Here is a 20,906-nt window from a genome sequence, read left to right as displayed (position 1 = left end):
GCTCCGGCTTGGAGTTGAGATTTTCCAAGGACAGCTCCCGGAGCCCTTTTCTCGCCGAAGAAGCAACCTCGGTATCCGTGGGTCACCAGGATACAGCATTGCGGAGTGTTCCCGTGGCGGGGTGTTCTTTAACAAACACCAAATCGATACGTAGAAGGCCATCACGGGCAACCTTGTCTATACTACCGTATCCAGTCAGGAATGCAATGAGTAGTATAATTACAGGGGTAGGTGCGAGCTTCAAACAGAATATCCAGATCTTGGAGCTTCTGTTACCTGGGTTCCGGGGAATTAAGCCACGAGAATGAGATGTCCGTATTATCACATCACCATGCTGCTGAACCCATGGTGCCTCTTTGTTTCTTCTCGTTTCCTTTTTGTATTTTGCTTTTTTATCAGTCCTTACTTTAAAAGCCTGACCATATTTGCACCGTACTCCCTTGATATGCTCAGGACCGACCTCCACAAAAAAAAAAACCACCAATCTAAACAAACTTGGCCTCGCGTTACACTGCACACCACAACGTCACACCGGTAAATGCAAGTCAGAAAGAAAACGAAGTCAAAAGACTCATTAAAACTCGTACTACGTAAAAGTCCTCCCAGATTCAGTGGCAAAATTTGGGCGCAAAACATTTTTTTTGTTAGTGGTGCGCAATCGACGGGGACAGCGCCCACAAATGATGCCAAGATTCTAACCCATTCCAAAGTGGTTGCATGGTCCAAGAAATCGATTTTGATGTGTTGGCAATGCAGCATGCAGGGAAAGGGAGGGAGGGAGGAGTGGGTAGGCTTAGTTTTTTATTGGACAATCGAAAAAATGAGCCTCACTCAAAATCCAAAATCGCTTCCAAATGATCCCGTAACCCCTTCGAAACCCAACGATCAATGAAGGGGTGGTGTTGCGTGGCTGATGACATACAGATATGCAACGATACGTACCCCGTCAAGCTCTGTGTATAAGTGAGGTGGGCAAAAGGGTGGGCGAAAAGACCCATGTCGATGCTTTTCAAGTCAGTCTCATCTTCATTCGTAGAGTTAAAAGTATTTCCGAAAAAGGGTTTAATTTTTATTGACTCTCGCCGGATGTGATTACTCTACGCGTCGATGATGAGGCGATACTTTTAACTCTTGTTAGTCGTACAACTTGGGATCTAATCACTGCGGGGGACGCTCGAGAGGTGCTTATAGGTAGGTATGCGGGTGGTTGCTGATGAAGGCTTGCCATTAGGCACTCTACCTGCTAGTTTTGATCTTTTGTTGTTTTGCTAAGGGTTGCATTTAAGCCAGTCCGATATCCAAGTAAACCAAAATATCAATATCTCTAGCCTTCAAGTTCACCGTCTCTGCTGGAATTCCTAGATCACCAGTCTTGGGATAATAAGAAAGAAAAAAAGAAAATACGCATTCTTATTCGATCTATATTTTTAGCTCATTAATCACCCTATCAAGCCGTATCGTGCTTCCCCATCTCGGGCAGGTCGGATGAATACATGGAGCTTAAAGCCCGCAAGTCCCAGAGGCAGGAAGTATGAGGAGGTAAATCAAGCCAACCAAATATGCCATGACTATCGAAAATGTGATGTTTTGCATTCTAAATGCCATAATAATAACACTCCATATCTGTAGACAGACAGTGTGATTTCCACTTCCTCAGCGACCGCCAACATTGAAAAAACCCCTGCATACTTTACTTGAACAAGTAACAGACGCAGATTTATCAGCCCAGTCCGTAAAAATACTTCCTCCAGAGGCTTTCGATTGTCTGCCAGCCTAGCACGGCGTTCGCCAGGAGGCTATCAGACATCATCATTACATAATAACCATGATCAAGTACATTTCCATCTTTGATCGATACGAGGTCGATCTTGTTTTTTTTTTCGTCTTCTTCCCGTCAAGTACGACCCCTAAACATCGCCTTTTGGTATCAGATGAAGCTGCTGGGAAGTAAGTTCCGAGTATACTACTCATACTTGGGGTTGACATGTGCTTTTAAGCACTACAATTATGCTTTGGGGAACTTTCATTGCTACTCAATGTGCGATAATTCACTGCTCTGGTCCTGTGCGATCGCTAATCAATATATTCACTATGATACCATACCTGCAAGCACTTCCGGTGCCACGGCAATTTGCATTCTTTTGTCTTATCAAGACGGCACTCTGCAGAACATGAGTCTAGTTTTATTTCGGCAGCCATATAGTTTGGAAGCTAGGGACTTAGGTAGGCGTCAGGACAATCACATGTCAGGAAGCCTTTAGATCAAATGGGGGGAAACCTTGGACTTATGCATTCTATATGAGCTACCGGGGAAAATTCCGAAAGCCTTGCATAGGATCGCGCGAGTTAGCGTATGTAGTTGCCAAAAAGGGCCCTCAGCTTCTAACCTGTTGCAGGGTGTGAGAACTTTGATCCGTAAACCACCCAAGGTGTCAACGAAGTAAATAGTGCTATTTTGGTATGTACGCATATACGACCATTATTTCGAGTTATCAGAGTTACCAGCCCAGTGCTAGAAGCCATTTCAACTCATGCTCATATTTGGATGATTTCTTAGGGATTTCGATCGGGGTTGTGCAGAGACGACAAAAGAGAAAAACACACATACCACAACGTGAGCCAATCTGTTTCCGGTAAACGTTTAAAAGTCCGTACCACTACAAGACGTGATTACCGACCGGTTTTTATTATTATTATTATTTATACTTTCGTTTCCTCTTCGCTAGCCAGAATTTTAATGCCGATCCAATATAACCTGCCCCATTGACCTTTGCACACATACAGATATAGGAGCAAGTGCTTTCTGTGTGTTATAAACTCTCTAAAACAAAGTTTACTAGGTCAACCCATCCAATATATAATATCGCGGTGGAATTTAAGCACCACATAAGAGAATCTTGGAAGCGCCTCCGTACCAACAAAAATGCTATTCTACCACATTTGTCGTCCCCTGAAATGGGGGAAATTTCAGTAGCTTCCTTCAGATGCCTTTCGAGTCAGGGCTATCCCAAGTTCGCAAAATGAAATCACTGGGGCGGTCAAAGCACACCAAGCGCGACCCTCTCAGAACCCGCTCGACATACTTTGTATGTTTTCGCACCATTAGAAAAAGGGCTTATTGTCGTATTTAACAACTCCAACTTTGGCTTGTAGCTGTATCCAAAAGCTGCCAAGTACTGATGATGTTATTTTGACGTTATTTCACTGTTCAAAAGCTGGAAGTTCTGACCATTTATACAGCTCGCACAACAGCAATAGAGGGATCGACCTGGTGAGCTGCTGCTACTAATACTGGACATTCATACTTTGTCATAGTAGACTTGGCAAGGGACGGGCTGTGGGGGCACACAACGTCCACTGCGGCTGAACGGGGACTCCGGCGGGACTCCTAGAGCATAATATCAGGACCAAGAAGGCTGTGATCGTCAATGACAAATGCTCCTTATACATCTACCAGCCTCATCACCCTGGACGCGCTGTACTCGGCTGCTCTTGAGAACCGGCAGGGAGGTATCCATACGGGCATGACCGTAAAATCCCAAGACAGATCAAGAACCCCTTCCATGAGCACAGTCCCAATAGAAATCACCTTCACCCAATGTACCGGGTCCAGAACGGGACCGGCGGTCCCCGGCAATCGCAGACCCGGCGGTTTGGATCCGCGACTCGCACACACCGCGTTTTTCAGTCGGTCAAAGCCAGATCGAAACTTGGCCCCCACTGAGGCTAGGCTAGGCGAATGAAAACACATCCACATTAGCCATGTGTGCTCCATTGAAAATCGCGGATCGCTCTTTATGCCCATGGTGTCGATACATGCTTGTGTTTCCTACATCTGGCGATGTCCGACCACCGCCAAGGAGTCAGCCAGAGGGGGTCAGTCAGTCCTTTCCTGGGCCCCCCTGGGAGCGATTTGAGGCACCCCTTGCCTTGATGGACACTGTTCACCGAAGGCAGGCGTGTGCCGGATAATAAAAAACGAGATCTCAACCCGAGATCTACTTCGTAGATTTCCTTGTGCCAAATGAAACCCTATTTCCATGATGCGAGATCGAGCCAACATTGGAAGCCGTTCCTAGGTTGCAACGTTCGCCAGCGTTTTCTTGGCCCAGTACATCCAAGCAGACCAGGAACGAATTTTTTACGACGAAACGGCCTCACTGAATGTTGTAGGTCAACGTTCTCCGTATCCGAGGCGACAAGAAGACTGTCGGCGCGTGTTGTCGCGCCGACAAAGGGGGCCCGCGGCGGCGCCTGTTGAAAAGAAAAGAAAGAGAGAGAGAGAGAAAAGAAAAGGAAGAGAAAACAGAACACAATGCCCACCACAGGCTTCAAGCAACCAAATCCATGGGACGGCACGACATGGCTGCAGCAGTGCGGCTTCGCAATCCTGTTTGGGTTTACAGGAATAGCGCTGTTGGTCAGCTGCTTGAGGATATATAGTAGGGTCAGCACCAAGACGTTCGGCCTCGACGATGTTCTGATCATTATCGCCATGGTGCTTTCGATGGCGCACACGACAGCGTCGTATATGTGTAAGTTTTAGTTTTTTTATTTTTTATTTTTTATTATTATTATTTCTTTTTTTTCTTTTTTTTTTTTTTTAAAAAAAAAAAAAAAAAAGAGGGAGAGAGAGAACAGGCAGCCTGATCCTGAGAGATCGGCAGGTGCTGACGAGAATGAAAACCACACGAAACCGATCGATAGACATGAAATATGCCTACATTGGGTACCACGTCAAGGACATACCGTGGAATGACCCCGAGGTGTCGCGCATCTGGATGTACATCATCAACGTGCTCTACAATCCGATCCTCGCCATCGTCAAGATGTCGGTCTTGATATTCCTCCTGCGACTGGGTGGCTACAAAACGGGCGTGCGCAGCACCATCCTGGCCGTCGGTGCCGTCAACTTGTTCATGATGATCGGTTGCCTCATCGCCATGATCTTTCAGTGTTTCCCCTTTGAGTACAACTGGCGGCCCTGGGCCGTCCAGGGCACTTGCATCGACCGACCAGCCTACTACGTTGCGAGGGCAGTCTTGAATGTCGTAACAGACATTGTGGTCTTAATTATGCCGATCTGGATCTTTTGGGACCTGAAGATGAATAAGAAGGTTAGGTGGGCGTTGATATTTGTCTTCATGTTGGGATTCATGTAAGTTGTTTATTTTCTTTTTGTTTTCTTTCTCATTCCCCAGAGTCATGTGCTGTCTGAGACATAGCGCACGAGATAAATATTCTCGCACGCTTTGCTTAGCTACATGAATGCCCGCATCGGTGGACTGGTGCCTCCACAAAATTCCTCGTGGAGGTTGACGGCGATGCTGGTATATAGTCTGAGCATGGAATGTCTGCATGGATAAGACTGACACAAGTCATATTTCTATGGAAATCTAGAGCGACTATCGTGGGATGTATACGCTTGTGGTTGCTCATATCGCCCTACCTAGATCCCGTAGAAGGGGCCGACTGGTCATTCTCGGTCGGCTTCACCATTACTGCCATGGAAGTAAACATAGCTATCTGGACAGCATGTCTACCTGCCCTTTGGCCACTCGGACGCCAATGGTTTCCAGGTCTATTTTCCAAAATTGGGCTGGACTCGCCGCACAAGGCACGAGATGTCGAACCGCAGATGCTGTTTCCACTATCTGGAGGCGTTTTAAGAACCCGAGACTTCAGGAGGAGGAGCGTGACGGATCCCGTTGCAGCATATCGGCAACGATTCTTGAAGGACGGCAAACAACGTATGAAGGTGGCGCCATACTTGAGTGTTGATGATGGAGAGGAGGAAATACAGGCTGGTACGAGTTTGACGAGTACCTCAGGCACAATGGCTGTTTGCAGGCCAAACAGCGTATCGGCGGCTAGGTCTTCACATTAGAAAGCGGGATCTAGTGTGTGTAAGAATGACAGAGAAGCAATTCGTGTTAATGGCCGACGGTTCAACGGAACGAAGAAATGAGCAAGTCAATGACTTGAATACACAAAGCAAATTGTTCCAAAAAAAAAAAAGAAAAAAAAAACGAAGCATAACTTTTAGATATGCAACTAGTTGACATCTTGTCTCTCATAATCATGCGACCACTTGAGTCTCATACCATGAGGCTGGTTCAAATGCCAAGATAGTGTTAGTTATGGAAAGCTTAGTTTCGAGAAGAGTCTGAGTGTAAGACCAGAACTGGGATTCTAGAACGAGTCTCGGGGCTGTCCTGTCATCCCCGGCAAATAATATCCGGAAAATGGCGGGACTCCCCAATAAAAAGTGATGGCGGGGTTGTGAATCAAGGGAGGCGAGCATTTCACTTGGGCGAAAGACCCGTTCTTCCCACTGAGGTTGGAGGTTCCTGACTTCAAAGGCAGGGGTAATGAGTGAAACGAGAAATTGAAGTGTTAATTTCTTTCCGTGAGAAAGCTCCGATAGTCAGCAAGGAAACAAATAACTTGTTCTGCAAAAATTTAACCCAAATATTCTTGAGGTAGATCATGCCCGTTTCGATGGCAAGTGCGAGTAGCTGGCAGCAACACCACGGCACCAGCATTGACTTGTGAAGATTTACCGTTAGTGGCACGGCAAACAACTCTAGAAAGCGCCACAATCTGGCCCACCAGTCTCCACTGGTAATCTTGACGACAGCTGGTTTTGTGTAGACTACTACTGGGTATAACAGCCAACCTGGAAAGTACAACTAATGATTGAGTTCAACAAATTTGAGGGAACATCATGGGAAGTAGACACCAGACGCATTTGACGAGATGCATCTACGTCCCAACGCTGAAACAACGGCGCAAAGAATGTCCATCAGCAGAATGTCTCGTGAGTTGTCCACGAAATTCTCAGCTGGCAGAGGGTTTTGGCTGTACGTAATACGGGCCTTGCCGATACAGGTCCTGAGAGGAGATAGGCGAGATCGACGGGTATGCAGGTCTAGCTCAGCAGCTTCCTGAACAATACGAGTAATCGAGTGGGACAAGCAAGGGATGGGAAGCACGCTGCAGGTCCCAAAAGGGAGCCAACCAGGACGCGACGCGATCCCATTCAGTTGTGAATGAAGCTCACTAGGCCAATGAAACAGAGGTGGCGGGGAGTCCAACAATATCCATGCATGCCGTGCTTTCGGAGTCGGAACCCGGCAAGCCGGCTCTGGCCAACCTCACCGTATCTTCGGGAGGACGAGGGTTCGTGACAGCTAATGCAAGTGTCAGAAAGTATGCGAGACATTCGAGCAATGATTTGTCCCGAGGAACAAGTTCCGATTCGATGATCCCCTTGTCCAGCGGGGGACACGGCACACCAGCGAAGTAGTAATCCCTGCCGAGTCGAAGGGCCTGGCTTCTAAATTGTAGGAGACTAGGACGCAAGGCTGCAGTCGAATGTAGGGCGGACACAATATGTCGTCTGTTCTTGGTGAGTTGTCAGTTGTTTGCGATTGATGGATATATATACCTGAATAGTGGGTAGGTAAGTTGGATGGCTTGCTTCAGCTGATCGACGGAAGTTGATAAGGGCAGTGTTAAAAAGTGATGATTATGATGATGATACGAGTACGGGTTATATGATTAGATGGTGTTGTCGATTCTAGTTGGCGATGCTTTATAGAGTGCTCGCTGCGTAGTAAATCGCGAGGTTGTCACATTGGCTTGAGAAAAAAAAACCAAAACCAAAAACCTCCAACAGTGGGACATCGATGCCTTTTAAACTTAGTTAGTAGGAGCTCTGACCTTGGGTATATTGCTTATTTGCTTGATCTAATCAGTCGATCGGCCAACTAGTCTGTTCCGGCATTGAAGAGGCAGAATAAACGATTCGATACTACACAACAAAATAGGTGGTAGTTTACCCAATTTTGTCACTTCAAGGCTTCCAGGGGCGGTTCCATCGTTCGGTTATCTCGCCGAAAAAAAAGCCGCCTTGGGGGCCAGGGATGATCAAGGTGGGGTCCATCCCGTATTACTGTAGCATGTACGAAGTAGCAATTGACAGCCCAGCAGGGACGCAGGGACCAACAATGGAACCAAGCTGTCCGTCTTCCCACGTTTACGTGTTAATGTGCATCCATCTCACTGCCCGTGTGCCCCACTCAGCTTCGTTCCTACCCCCCCCAAGGCGCTGCGCGCCATCATGCCAATGAAAAGTGCCACTGAAGGAAGGAAGTTGTTTTATTCAATCTTGAGGCTGGCTGCATATGGATGGTCCAAGGCCTTGCCTTGCCCTCTGCACCCCCTCCTCTTCAAGCCCCTCCCTGAGATTTTCTTTCTCTTATCGTCAACACATGGTCGGGCGTCGACGGCCTTCCAACGCCATCCAACTACCATCGTGTCGTCCCTGTCTCGGCCTTTTGAGGATCCATGGGCTGCAATGCAACGCTTACTTATATGCTTCTGCCCTCTGCGTGAAAAGCACATATACACCCCACAGAGAGCTGTCATCGAGATTCTTTCACGATGAATCTGTTCCTATACCGATGCTTACGGATTAGTAGCGAGTGATGTTAGCAAGGAAGTTCCTTCCTTGCCTGCCCCGTGCTCTTTTAGATTGCCGATCCAGCGGGTTGCCATCCGCAAGCTATACCTGGAGCTTACTATGTAGGGTGCTGTCAAACCCTGGACCCTCCATCCATTCAATTTTGATTGCTCTAACAATATTTTTGCGACCCCTCCTTGTTTTCATCTATTTGGCACGCGCGCCTTTCTAAGCTTGCTGATCACCAGTTCTTTTTCTAATCGCTCGGACGATTCTTTTAGTCTATTTAACCTATTCTTTTTTTTTTCCACTAGAAAGATCAAGCTAATCAAGCTATCTCTCGGGCTTAGGTTGCTGGGTCATCCGGTGGCAGCTCGGAGCCATTTCTCAACCTTAATAACCTCGGCTTGAAGCACTAGCAAAGCAGATCGGAAAAAGGTAATCGGATGAACAAGAGAAAGAGAGCAAGCAAACCCACAGTTGAACCGAACTCGCGGAAGATTTTCCTTTAGCAACCGCAATGGTTGCGATGTACCGTATGAAAATTCCCGTTCTCTGGGTCATTCATTCATTCATTCTTGGACCCGGTCAAAGATCGCGATCGCGGAAGCAAAAATGATACATTTGCCTGCCCTGACCACGTTCCTTTTGGCATGCTTTTTGTTTCTGATTTTTCTCTGCTAGACAGACTGTGCTAATGGGCTTCCTACATTCCAGCGCCTTGCCAAGCTTATCCTGTTGAACTGTTCTGTCCCCTGTTCGTTCGGACCATTTCTTTGATGGCCGTATTTTTACCTCTTTTTACTGGTCCATCTCATTATCATCCAATCCATAAATGAACCCACCAACACTGGTCGTCGCCGCTCGCCGCCGCTCGTCCCTTTGGACATGTCGTGGCAGTGTAAGAAAACGATTGGCCACCTACATAATCACTGTGCCCGGTGCTCTTGTGCCTCGTCCCCTGTGGCCCATGACAGGCAGCCAGGCAGGACATAGCACACAATATTAGACTGGACGAGGGATTCACGTCATGTAAGCTGACATTGGCTGGAAAAATGGCATCAGTAGCCGTGGTCGTGACTGATTGCTTTCCCTTGACCTCCTTTTTTTCCCTCTGGCCCGCGCATCCCGCACTGGTCTCGTTTCGTTTCTTTCGGCACAGCGAGGGGGCGGCGGGATCAGGGGTTGTTCATCTCCATCATTTTGTTCTCGTGTGGTCCTTGTAAGCCCGCTCGGTCGCCTTGTGGTTCTTTTTTGGATGTAGTCTTTTAATTTTTTCTTTCTTTCTATATGCCTTTTCTGACGAATCTTTTCCTAAAATGATACACCATCTACCCGTTTTTCTGGGTTATGATCACTCATAAGCCTTGACACTACTACAAGCCACCCACCCCACCTCTACTGCTTGTCTCCCTAGCGTCTCTACTACGGCATCCATTAATCCTTGATAGATTGTCTAGCTTCAGCCGTCGTAGGGCGTGGACCATAATCTCATCCTTGCCTCGCCTTGCTTTGCAACATCTCGCACCCCCCTCGGGGCTGTTTTCTTACTACCTGTACTCCATCGGTTGCCGTCCTGGGTCCACACCTGGAGCTGGCATTCCTCGGGTTTCTGTGCCCTCTCTCCAAAAATTCCCATATTCAGTACTTCACGCTTAACCCTGCTCAACGATAGCGTCCTGAATTGCATGCCTGCCTTCCCTGGGGGCGTGTGCGGTTCTTCTTGGCTCGGAGCAACAAAGACATTCCTGCACCAGACTGACTGGATCTTTCTGGGCCTGCCCTGCCATGTCTTGACCTGGACTTTGCATACATACTTACATACTTAGGCACTTGTTCCCAGCGACGCGTCCCTCATCCCAAAAAGCTGTACTGTACAAAAAAAACCAGCCCTGCATTAACACGTTATGCTTTTTCGGCTGCTTCCATATCCGCTACCCATGGGCATTCTACCTGTTTGATATATTGCCCCCGTCTCCCTTCTCACTCCGAGCATCAAAGCGCTTGACGTGCTTAAACTTCCCCAAATACCCCTCGTCCTGTCTTCCTTCTATATCTCTTTCATTCTTACTTTGATCTCAGCAGCAGATCCTTAGTCACCATACCTTCGCTTGGCTTGAGGGACGAAGTCATGGCGGCAAACACTCGCGGCCTTGCGAACCTGACGCTGGTCACCAAGCACTTCGGTGATGCGCCTTCTTTAGAAAGAACTCATGTCCTCCTCCAGAGGCCAGTGACTCCAGGAGTCCCTAATTATTCACGACCTGCATCCATGAGGACGACATCCTACGTTCACCCTCGAAACGACCGCGGCGGAGTGGGCCGGTCTTCAGTTGGATCAGACTCGACACCGCCAGATATGGTCGCCGACGAGGATGGGGATGATCCAGCCTCTGGGGATGAAGACCATCAGTATCACCTCCATCAGTCCAGGCTCTTCGACAGCTTCTGGCAGGAGGGTCCCTTTGAGAACATGCCGTACCCGGCTCTTCTCGAGAGCCCGTCAGCCCCTCGTCGCTCTGAAAACGAAAACAGTACGCCGGCTCCAAAGGAAGACGAAGGTCCTGACCCAGAGGGCGCTCAGCTTAATCATGTGGATAGCGCCTGGCCCCTTCGAGGAAAATCTGTTAGCAATGCCAAGGCACCGCCGAGATACTCTCTATTTCCTCGCGAGACGCCATCGATCTCCAGTAGGCCGGGATCCTCTCGATCATCTGCGCGGCCGCCCCTGGCCCCAAGGACCAGCTCGCTCAGCTACCATCCCTCATCTCAAGCGCCATTACTACCACCTATTGCATCCACTTCAACTCTCTACCTGCCTCTCTTCAGCTCAAGCGAGAGCCCCTCTCCCGTCAGCGGTAACAGCCTTGTGCCGTCACCGCCCCCAATCTCACCTTTAAATCGACATGGTCAAATCTGGGACACCAAATCTAGCAGCCCATACGGGAGCGCATCCTATTCGCTGCCCGCCACGCCCCAGGTTGCCGTTCAACAGCATTTCCGGAACCATAGCCTCCAGCTGCCAGACACTCAGCTTCCCTATCCTCTCACCCGCGGTCGGTCAGCAACATGCGTCCCATCATACACCTCTCAACTCTCGGCTCCCACTCAACCAACTACGGTGTTTTCCGCCCGTTCTTCATCAGGAATTTCATCTGCCGTCACCTCGTCTGCTCCATCACCACTAGGGACCAACTTTAGATTCTCCCATCAACGGACATCGCCACTCCCTAGCGTAAAGCTAACCCCGGTTGAGGTTCCCACTGATGATATTAGTCCAACAAACCCGATTATTACCGGAATAAATACAACGAACAAGTCCTCACGTTCCAACAGCAAAGCCAAGCCTCCGCCCAGGAAGACGCAGATTGTGTCGACATCGTGGATTTTCCCTAGTGTCCAAGATGAATTTCCTACAATCCCCGTAGCTGAGACTGTCGACTTATACACGCCCATTACCCCTCAACGCATAGAAAAGGCATTGCCGCCGCCGCCACCGCCGCACGCCGGACCCCTCCCTCCTACGCCCGTGGCCCGCCCCAACCGTCGTCCGGCCGTCCCGCAACGCAAGCCGTCAGTTGTCTCGACGTCGTTCATGTTTCCGGAACAACAGGACCACCCACGCTCATTTTTCGAACACGAGAGTGATGACGAAAACGACGGGGCCAACGGCGGCTCGCCCTCGCGCAAGTCGCGCCTCAAGCAGATGGTCCGTGGCCTCCACCACCGACGTAGCCAGAGCGACATCTCCAAACAGCAGCATCGCAGGGATGAGGTGGATGAGAAGTTGTTGAGGGCGAGGGCGGCGACTGCAGTGAGCGCCCGTGCCGCAGCCCTGCAGCAGCAAATCAACGATGCTGACCTTGAGGTCATGGGTGGCAGTGCAAGTCAAAGCATGCTGCGCCGACAGAGGTCCGAGGTGTTTTCGTTCCTGTTGAAGGGACGGCGAATGCATTAATTTCTTTTTCCGTCTTGAAGCAACCCATGCCATCAATTAATTGATATACCCACTTCACATTCGTTCTGTCTAAACACTCGTTTTACTACCACTGAACATTACCTATTGGACTTTTTTTTCATTATTTGTACACTCAATACTCTGCATCAGTCTCGACGGCTGCCCATCTTTTCTTTTCGTTTATGTTTCTTCATTTCTACAGTCCAACAGGAACACGAAACTGTACACTATTCTCAAATTCCTAATGTCTGTTTCCTTTTTTCAAAATGATATTTTTTATTTGTTCGCGGTGATTACCCGATCAGAAAGGCGCATACGGGAACAAAGGATCTACATCTCACGGCAAAGCATCTTGGCAGGTCTGAGTGATGACTGATAGACAATCATGCAAAGGGGCGCAGACACACCAACACACACACACTCCAGCTTCAGGGTTTTCTTATATCTTCGGAGTTTTTTTTTCTGTTTTCTTTTCATATATCACATATTCCCTGTATGAATTTTGAGAAGAACTGTCATTTTTTTTTTGCGCATTGAATACCTATTTTGGATATGAAATCATCGGAACTATTTTTTTCGTGGAAGGGAAAGGGATGCAGGGATGGTAGGAAGGCGATTGCTCACATTAGTGTTGACGGTTCAGCCGAATGTCGAGGGGGGGGAAAAAAAGGAAGAGAAAGGGAGAAAATGAAGATAGACAGCTCTTTGCTGGGGCTCACTGGAGCTTATCGAAAAAGATTATTTGTCTGAGTCTTCTTTTTTTTTTTTCTGCCTTGAACCTCATGTAACGATTTTATGAGGAACAAAACTATAATTCTACATGTGTTTGAAAAAGAAACCTGTGAGCTTTCGGATCTTCCTGTCGCATATTGGTTTCCTCCTTGTCGATACATGCCGCGGTCAAGTATCGTGAACCTTGAGTTTGCTCGGATAAAGCCTAAGGCGCTTACCCAATTGTAGCAAAAAAAAAAAAAAAAAAAAAAAAAAAAAAAAAAAAAAAAAAAAAACTGTCCCAGAAAACTGACAACCCATTACGACTACAATTAACTTCTTTCTGTCTTTCCTTTCCGCGCTTTGCCGCCTCCCCTGGATATAGGTACTTGGCGCGGTCAGCTACAAGACAAATAGAACAGACGGATGACTGATCACAGGACAACCCGTGGCGGTTAAGCGCCTTTTTGTTTTTTTTAGGAACACGCGTACTCACTCCCCGACCGCACGTGCGGGTTGCCTTTTCCCGTCATCCCAAGGACAGAAAAAAGAACCCCCCAGAGGGAGACACATAATTAATCCAAAGTCTAAAAAAAGTAAGCTTGCTTCTGCACTGGGAGAGGGAGAGAGACAGAGAAGAAGAAAAAAATCAAGCCAATCCGAGCGTGCTGTCGATACACGTAACTGCTTAAAATTATTCCCGCCCCCTTGTCCTAACGAGCCGCTGATGTAGCAAATTTGTCTAAAAGTATAAAATAAGCACCACGAAAAAAAAAAAAAAAGAATACCGCTTCGGACTGATGGGGAAAACGGACGAAAGCAGGTCTCCCGTGTCCCGTCCCCCCAAGTCTATAAGCATAAAGTGAAAAAAGCATGTCTCCGAAAAACATAAATTTGGTCCATTTTTTTACCCAGAAAAAGCAACGCCGCCCGAGACAGAAAGTTTAATAAGCCAGGAGAGAAACAGAAACATCAAAATGGGTGCTGACCGTGAGGTCAACACTAAACAAAAACAGCTCAATCTAATACATGGTATCGTGCGACGTAACAGTTCCGTCCGTCATCGTTAGTCGTGAAAAACAAAAGCCAACAGGTTTCGTCGCTACATCCCGCACATTCCGCAGAAAAAAAAGGGATGGGCGGCTGTTCTTGCACGCTGAACATCGTGATCGCATGAGACGAGAAGTGAAAAAAAGATAGCAAACCCGAAAGAACAAAACCTGAAACCCATCATAACTCCGACGCAATGCCTAGCAAAGAGAAAAGCAGGAAATGAACACTGTCCCGGAAGAAATCAACGTGGGAACGACAAAGTTCCAAGAATGAGAAAAAAAGACACATTTGGAACCAACGCTGCCGATCCCTAATGTATCAGTTTCTTGTCAGATAGGAAACAGAATGTTCATGGAACCAGAGCTCCTCGTACTCGCACCGTAGGCATCGTTCCGAGGCGCGCGCCTCGGATCCAAATCGTAAATCATCTCGTAGCTGTTGTATCCTTTTGAACGAATGCAAAGTCACCACATGCTTTGCAAAGCCAAACCACTAAACTGTAAGTATGCAATGACTGGATCGGCCGATAACCTTTTCAAATCCACTCCGGGTACGGGTTTCCCGGCTGGGGCTGGCTCCATGGTTTCGACGACGGGATCGCGTGCGAGTACGCTCACCCATACTTCGACCCGCCGCTACCATCTCTGCGAGCTGAACTCCCACCCACACCCATAGCCGACGCCTTCCTGCTTCGCCGGCTCGATCTCGGACTCTCGGTGAACCTGACGACCCTTCTCACGCCGAGACGCCCGTCCCGTCCCGCGCCAAGACCAAAACGCCATCGATCCTGGTGCTGAGGGGGTTTGCCAACGCCCATTTTGCGCATCATCTGCGACTTGCTGAGTTTGTTGTCGTGGAAAACCTTGTCATCGGCCACGTCGTCGTTTGCCACGAACGATATAATCTCGGCCAAGCACGTCACCCCGTGCGGGAGCTTGAAGGCCCCCCTGCCATGGAGGAACGATGCGAGTGTCATGAGGTAGACAGCTAGGAGCGCCAGCAGGAATCCAAAGGCTGGAATGTTGGGCACCATGCGCACTTCATTCTCGTCGGTGGTGAGCGCCATGAACATCCCGCCGCCCACAACGGGGATCAGAATAAATATAACAGACAGGGTATGGATCGCGGCGACACGCCAGTGACGGTTGCGGTATGCATGGTAGGCCGCTTGCAGTGGCGCACAAGCTGCGTAGTCTGCAAGCACTGAGCGCTCGGGCAACGCTCCCTCCTGTCCAGTCGTGAGCTCACCCCAGGGCTGAAGTATGCGTAACCACATTTCCAATATCTGGAAGCTGAGAAACAGGAGCATGCCAAGGAAGGCAGGGAGGAAGCTATACAAAAAGTTGGCAGAAGAAAAGCTTCCGTCAACGGGGCCAGCGCGCACTCCTGGCAAGAAGCCGTTTTGAATGTTGGTCGCAGGCGCAAATGAGACAGCCAGCAGCGTGATCAGCATGGCGGCCATGGCGATGATGAAGAATACCAATTGTCGAGTGCGGAAGCACCAAGGCAACCAGCGATACCGCACCCTCCTATTGTGTGGTGAAGCCTCGATATCAATATCTTCCTCATCCTTCTCTGTGGCCATGTCGCGCCGAGACTCTTGTGACAGAATGCGCTCACGAGCTTCTCGCACCCTTTGCGTAATCGGATATTTCGCATTCCTCCACCTAGCGAGATCTAGCTCATGGCCTCTTGCCGAACCGAGGCCGTACTCGATCATATTGCCTCGCGTTGGGATGTTCTCAAACTCAGCCGCGTTTCCTGGCTGGGGGCCTGTCCCCAAATCCATCGTCATTTCCCACATAGAAAGCCTGTCACTATCACGGTCTCGCAGAGCCCACCTGAGCTCGTCGCGAGAGGCCATGACTTCAGTATCGCGGTAGTCTTTGAGCAGATTGAAAGCAGGACTGGTATCGGGGTGGTTTCCGTGCGACACGAGAGCCGCCACATCCGCAATTGACCGAATATCCCAGGCAAGCCCTGTTATGGGATTGCTTTGCCAGTATCTCATTGTCAAAAATATGGCCAGGAATAAGCCGAGGTACAGCGCTACAAGTGTCCATGCGACTCCTTGAACCGTCGCCCAGCGCCAGGTATCGTCACCAATATACACAACCGTGAACATGGAGCTCTGCAAGGGTATAGTGAAGTTCACCAACCACATCATGAGCAATGGCAGACACAGGTCCCAATAGTAGAGAACTCGCGCAAAAATTGTCTGTCTATAGTTGTGATTCCGGACTTGCTTAGGCGGCCGACCGGGGTAGGGTCTGTCCCTCGGATCGGTCGAGACATGGTAAGGGGCGGGCCGTAATGGCAGAGGCAGACGCGGAAAAAGATATGTTGACGGCCGATATATATCATCAAAGAGGGCTCCACTCCGAAAATAGACCGAACTCTGTGCTAATCGCACAAAAGGCAAAATGCGCAGCGTGGTCATCAGTACCGCCTGACTGTAGAACAAAACAACCGAGGCGAGAAGTTGCGGCAGCATCCGAAATACGAAGAATTGGCCTCCATATATAGTACCGTTGTAGTTGACAAAGCCAGAGTTGGTCTGCGAGTAGATGGCGCAGAACATGAGGAGTGCAATTATCACCACACATAGACCCATGAGGATCGACAGAGATTGGTGCTGTAATACACGGGGCCGGCAACATAAGTGAGTTTTGCTCCTGGAAGACGACGCCTCAAATCTGTCGGGATACTTTCCAGTGCTCTTGGGGTCGGTTTCTTTCGAAACTTCAACCACACCGGGAGGCTGGCTATGTCGCACCAATGTGGACTGGGAGGAAGGCTGGGAAATGCTAGCATCCCTCTTTTTCTCGGCCCTTGCTTTACGCTGCGATTGGTTTTTCTGGAGATGTAGGTCACGCTCCATTCGACCGTCGGGCGGTGGGGTCACGCCTCTAGGCCCTGCATGTCGTGTATATTTTGCGGGATAGTCATGATCAGGTATCGACCTTTCATAATAGTCGGATTGGTTGCTGTCCGTAACATTCGACGGCCCTCCCTTGCGGAAGTCCTTTGTGATTGCTTCAATGGCATACTGGAGGTGCTCGGTGTCATCCAAGCCGGGCGTGACCTGGCCGGCCTCCAGAGCCATCCTGTCTTTGATAGAGATGCCCTGAGCGGCGGCTGCTCGCCCCTCCAGCATGTACTGGTAGCCGATGTCCGGTACGTCGTCCAGAGTGAGGTCCGGATCGTTCCTCAATTCTGCCAGAGCAGCCTCCGTCAGTATGACTGGTGCTTGACGCTGACCAAGGAAGCGGTCTGGTTCGTAATCTGGGCCGAAATCCGAGCAGTTGAAGCGATCTGGTCCGTAATATGGGGTGTAATCTGGGCCGTTGAAGCGGTCTGGACCGTAGATTTCCGACTCGGAAGGCCAACTTGAAGCTGTCCCTGGAGGAGATGGGCAAGCTGGCAGTACGCTTGGTTGAGCAATATCCGAAGCAGCAGTCGTAGAATCGTCGTAATCGTTGTATCGTCTGTCTCGTAATCTCGTGGACTCTGTGTAGCTGCTACTTGAAGCTATTCTTCTCTCTGATCTTCTATTTGTGGCGTGTGATTTTTTCGGTTTGCGGGCATACGAGCCGTTCCCTACGGTGACGGGCGAGGAGCAAAAGCAAACGGGCGTCAGTATTGGGTGCGTCTCGTGAGCTGAGCCGAAAGCACGATAACGGACGGAAAAGCAGGTGCCCGGTAATGGAGTAGTAAGGAAAGATGCAACTTACTTGGCGGCTCGACATAATCGAAATTCAGGTTCATCCTGCTTATGGTGGTGGTGTCCTCGAAATTTCCTTCGCTTCTCGTTCTTGCCGTCGTTGCAGCAGCAGCAGACCCCCTCCTCCACTTGGATGGTGGTAGTCGAGCCAATAGGTTGTACAGGGAAATGCATGTGTATGCACGTCGAGGAGGACTTGCATATTCATGGTGTGCGGGCCAACTGGTTTTGTTGCTCTGGTTGGTGCGTTGGACCTTTTGGTCGTTGCGAGGCTGGGAGATGGGGTACAAAGGTGGGAAGGTAGGACTGAGGAGGTTGGTATACACCCTGTTCGTGGGGCTTGCCGGCAGTAGGGCGATATGGAAAACACCTCTACCAACCACCTTTTGCAGGGGTTAGTGACGTTCAAGTCTGACTATTGCGGGAATTTTGTTCTGATGGCTTTCTTTCCACCAACCTAAGGAGACGGAAAATAGGAAAATAGATCAGCTTGTATTGTTATAGCAACTAAGAAGCAAGTGATCAGACCACGAGCGATGTATTATTTCGTCTGAAATAACCACAATGGGCATTGGTGCATTTGCAGCTTGAGCCAAAAAGTCAATTAAGTCGATGCAGCTCTGCTCTCCACCTGAGCTTGGACTGCTGTCATCGGGCCATTCAATTTGATCAATGACGACAGCCCTTGACCAGAGCTCTACTGGAGCTCACTGGGGTCAAAAGCTTCACTACCGGTAAGCTATACTGTTGCGGTGTAGGCGGAAAATGAGGAGGCGGGGTAACCCCTGTCACCACGACCCTGGCCAAAGAAAAAAAAACAAAAAAAAAAAACAACAAAACTTTGTGCTGTGCAACAAGATGCATGGAGGGTCTGTCTGAGAGCCCTGTTCTAGACTTCACTTGTACATTTAATCCAATTGTTTCCCAAAATTCAACTGCTAATTGGTCAATCGGCTTAACAAAGAATGTCCGTTCATACTCATTCAGGGGGTTATTCATGTAAAAACCAGTAACTGAGAGCTGTCATAAACAGGAAACGTAGTAACCACCTCCACAAATCACCACCATCATACCCCATCACGGAAACCCATCCTTCAGCGCCTCCTCGACCGTCTTACCCGTCAACATTCCAAACACCTCCTCGTACTTGCCCCTCGTCGCCTTGACCACGTCCTCAGGCAGCACAACCCCTTCCTTGCCCTTGAGCCCATTTTCCGTCAGCCAGTTCCTGATGAACTGCTTGTCGAAGCTCTCCTGATCCTGGCCGGGCTCGTACTTGTCCTTGGGCCAGAACCTTGACGAGTCAGGCGTCAGCACCTCATCGACGAGGACCACCTCGTCCGTCTCCTCGTCCAACCCAAACTCAAACTTGGTGTCGGCGATGATGATCCCCTTGTCCGCCGCGTAGTCCGCCGCGGCCTCGTACACGGCCAGCGCCAGCCTCTCGATCTCTGCCGCGTACTTGTCGCCGACGATCTCGGCCGCCTGCGCCGGCGTGATGTTGACGTCCTTGTCGCCCTGCTCCGCCTTGGTCGACGGCGTGTACAGGGGCTTCGGCAGCTTGTCGCACTGCCTCAGGCCGGCGGGCACCTGCAGGCCGTGCACCGTGCCGCTAGTCTTGTATTCTGCCCAGGCGGATCCGGCGACGTAGCCGCGCACGATGGCCTCGACGGGGAAGACCTTGAGCCTGCGGACGCGCATGCTCCTGCTGCGCACGACGGCCTTTTCGGCCTCGGTCAGCGACGCCGGCGCGTCCGTGCCGAGAAAGTGAGTCTTGAGGCCCGCGACCTTGGCCGTGAGCAGCTTGAACCAGAACACGGTCGCCAGGTTCAGGATCACGCCCTTGCCCGGCACCCCGTTGGCCATGACGACGTCGTAGGCGGATGTGCGGTCCGACGCGACAAAGAGGAGCGTCTTGTCGTCGACGGTGAACAGGTCGCGCACCTTGCCGGTGGCGATCTTGGGGAGCGAGGTGAGCTCCACGCTCGTGACGGCTTCTGATGCGGCCATGACGTTGTCTTGTGATGTTTCAGTCAAGCAAATAGGTGGTGATTGTTTGCAGTAAAGTTTCCTTTTTTATACCAGTGAAGAAGACCTGAAATCTCTTTGGTGATGATATTCACTATAATTCGGGATTGGATAGCGAATATGAAGTCATTATATGAGCTGTGAGTCAAATTATGGGGTTGAAAAAAAAAGTTGCAATTCCCTTCAATCGGACCATCCCACGCCTGTCGCGGGGGTGGACCTTGTTGGATAAACTCTCCTACCACGTACCGTGGCGGATCATAACAATTGCCAGATAACCTCGAAGTATATACTCCGTACCACCGTTGCCTCGAGGTCATCCTTATTTTCACGTCACATTTTAATCCAGAACAATAAGGTTACTACTTTATACTCACTTACATGGCATATAAAGGTCTCAGTTCGTGCACTAGATGGAGTCTGCACGTCGATGGAAACATCAACTTACTGGCAACAGGAGAAAGCATTACCCCACATGTGACGCGGGGTACGTTTGCTATGATGGCTTTCGGACGACCGCCGCCCAGAACGGCATGCGACCAAGTCGCATCGAAAGTTTACACTCTAAAAGCTTTTTTGTGGGTTTCACGTCACAAATATTATGTGTGAATCTTGTTGGTATTTTCTGTCATATTATTACTATACTACAATTAACGTCATGTGCTCTAGAGTATGTCTAGACTATTGTATAAAATGTTCGCACAACGCTCCTCCCAATGAAGCACTGTACCGTACCCCTCGTATAATAAATACTTCCGAAGGGGATAAGTGGCCAGTGATGCTGATGCTGGTGTACAAGATGAAGTTCCAGATCTTGGCAAGTTCTCTCCTCCCAAGAGGTTCCAGGTCCCCAGGCCAGGTCGCGACAGGAGACAACTAGGTAAGCCGGAAAATGAAAGCGCGAATTCGTAATATGCCCAAAACTAGGTGCTTGTCGTTCGTTTCACCTTCAACGCATATCCCCC

General features: G+C 49.5%; 4 protein-coding genes across 4 annotated transcripts; 2 read left to right on the top strand and 2 right to left on the bottom strand.

Annotated features, from left to right (window-relative positions):
* Positions 1-4,315: 4,315 nt before the first annotated feature.
* PgNI_10347 (uncharacterized protein) lies at positions 4,316-5,887 on the top strand (the record flags this gene model as incomplete). Its single annotated transcript, XM_031130320.1, has 3 exons — positions 4,316-4,535; positions 4,708-5,158; positions 5,401-5,887. The coding sequence occupies 3 exons, from the start codon at positions 4,316-4,318 to the stop codon at positions 5,885-5,887; spliced, it is 1,158 nt and encodes a 385-aa protein (XP_030979778.1).
* Positions 5,888-9,197: 3,310 nt separating this feature from the next.
* PgNI_10346 (uncharacterized protein) lies at positions 9,198-9,905 on the bottom strand (the record flags this gene model as incomplete). Its single annotated transcript, XM_031130319.1, has 3 exons — positions 9,198-9,222; positions 9,313-9,504; positions 9,859-9,905. 3 exons carry the CDS (start codon positions 9,903-9,905, stop codon positions 9,198-9,200), a joined length of 264 nt encoding a protein of 87 aa, XP_030979779.1.
* A 693-nt stretch (positions 9,906-10,598) lies between these two features.
* Positions 10,599-12,425, top strand: PgNI_10345 (uncharacterized protein; the record flags this gene model as incomplete). The annotated part of the gene is made up of 1 exon (XM_031130318.1): positions 10,599-12,425. The coding sequence occupies one exon, from the start codon at positions 10,599-10,601 to the stop codon at positions 12,423-12,425; it is 1,827 nt and encodes a 608-aa protein (XP_030979519.1).
* A 2,377-nt stretch (positions 12,426-14,802) lies between these two features.
* Positions 14,803-19,923, bottom strand: PgNI_10344 (uncharacterized protein; the record flags this gene model as incomplete). The annotated part of the gene is made up of 3 exons (XM_031130317.1): positions 14,803-17,789; positions 17,924-18,240; positions 18,995-19,923. The coding sequence occupies 3 exons, from the start codon at positions 19,921-19,923 to the stop codon at positions 14,803-14,805; spliced, it is 4,233 nt and encodes a 1,410-aa protein (XP_030979520.1).
* Positions 19,924-20,906: the final 983 nt, after the last annotated feature.

Source organism: Pyricularia grisea, chromosome VII (assembly GCF_004355905.1).
Source record: "Pyricularia grisea strain NI907 chromosome VII, whole genome shotgun sequence".
Classification (NCBI taxonomy): domain Eukaryota; kingdom Fungi; phylum Ascomycota; class Sordariomycetes; order Magnaporthales; family Pyriculariaceae; genus Pyricularia; species Pyricularia grisea.
The sequence above is the reverse complement of the archived record's forward strand: the minus strand, read 5'-3'. Positions and strand labels throughout refer to the sequence as shown.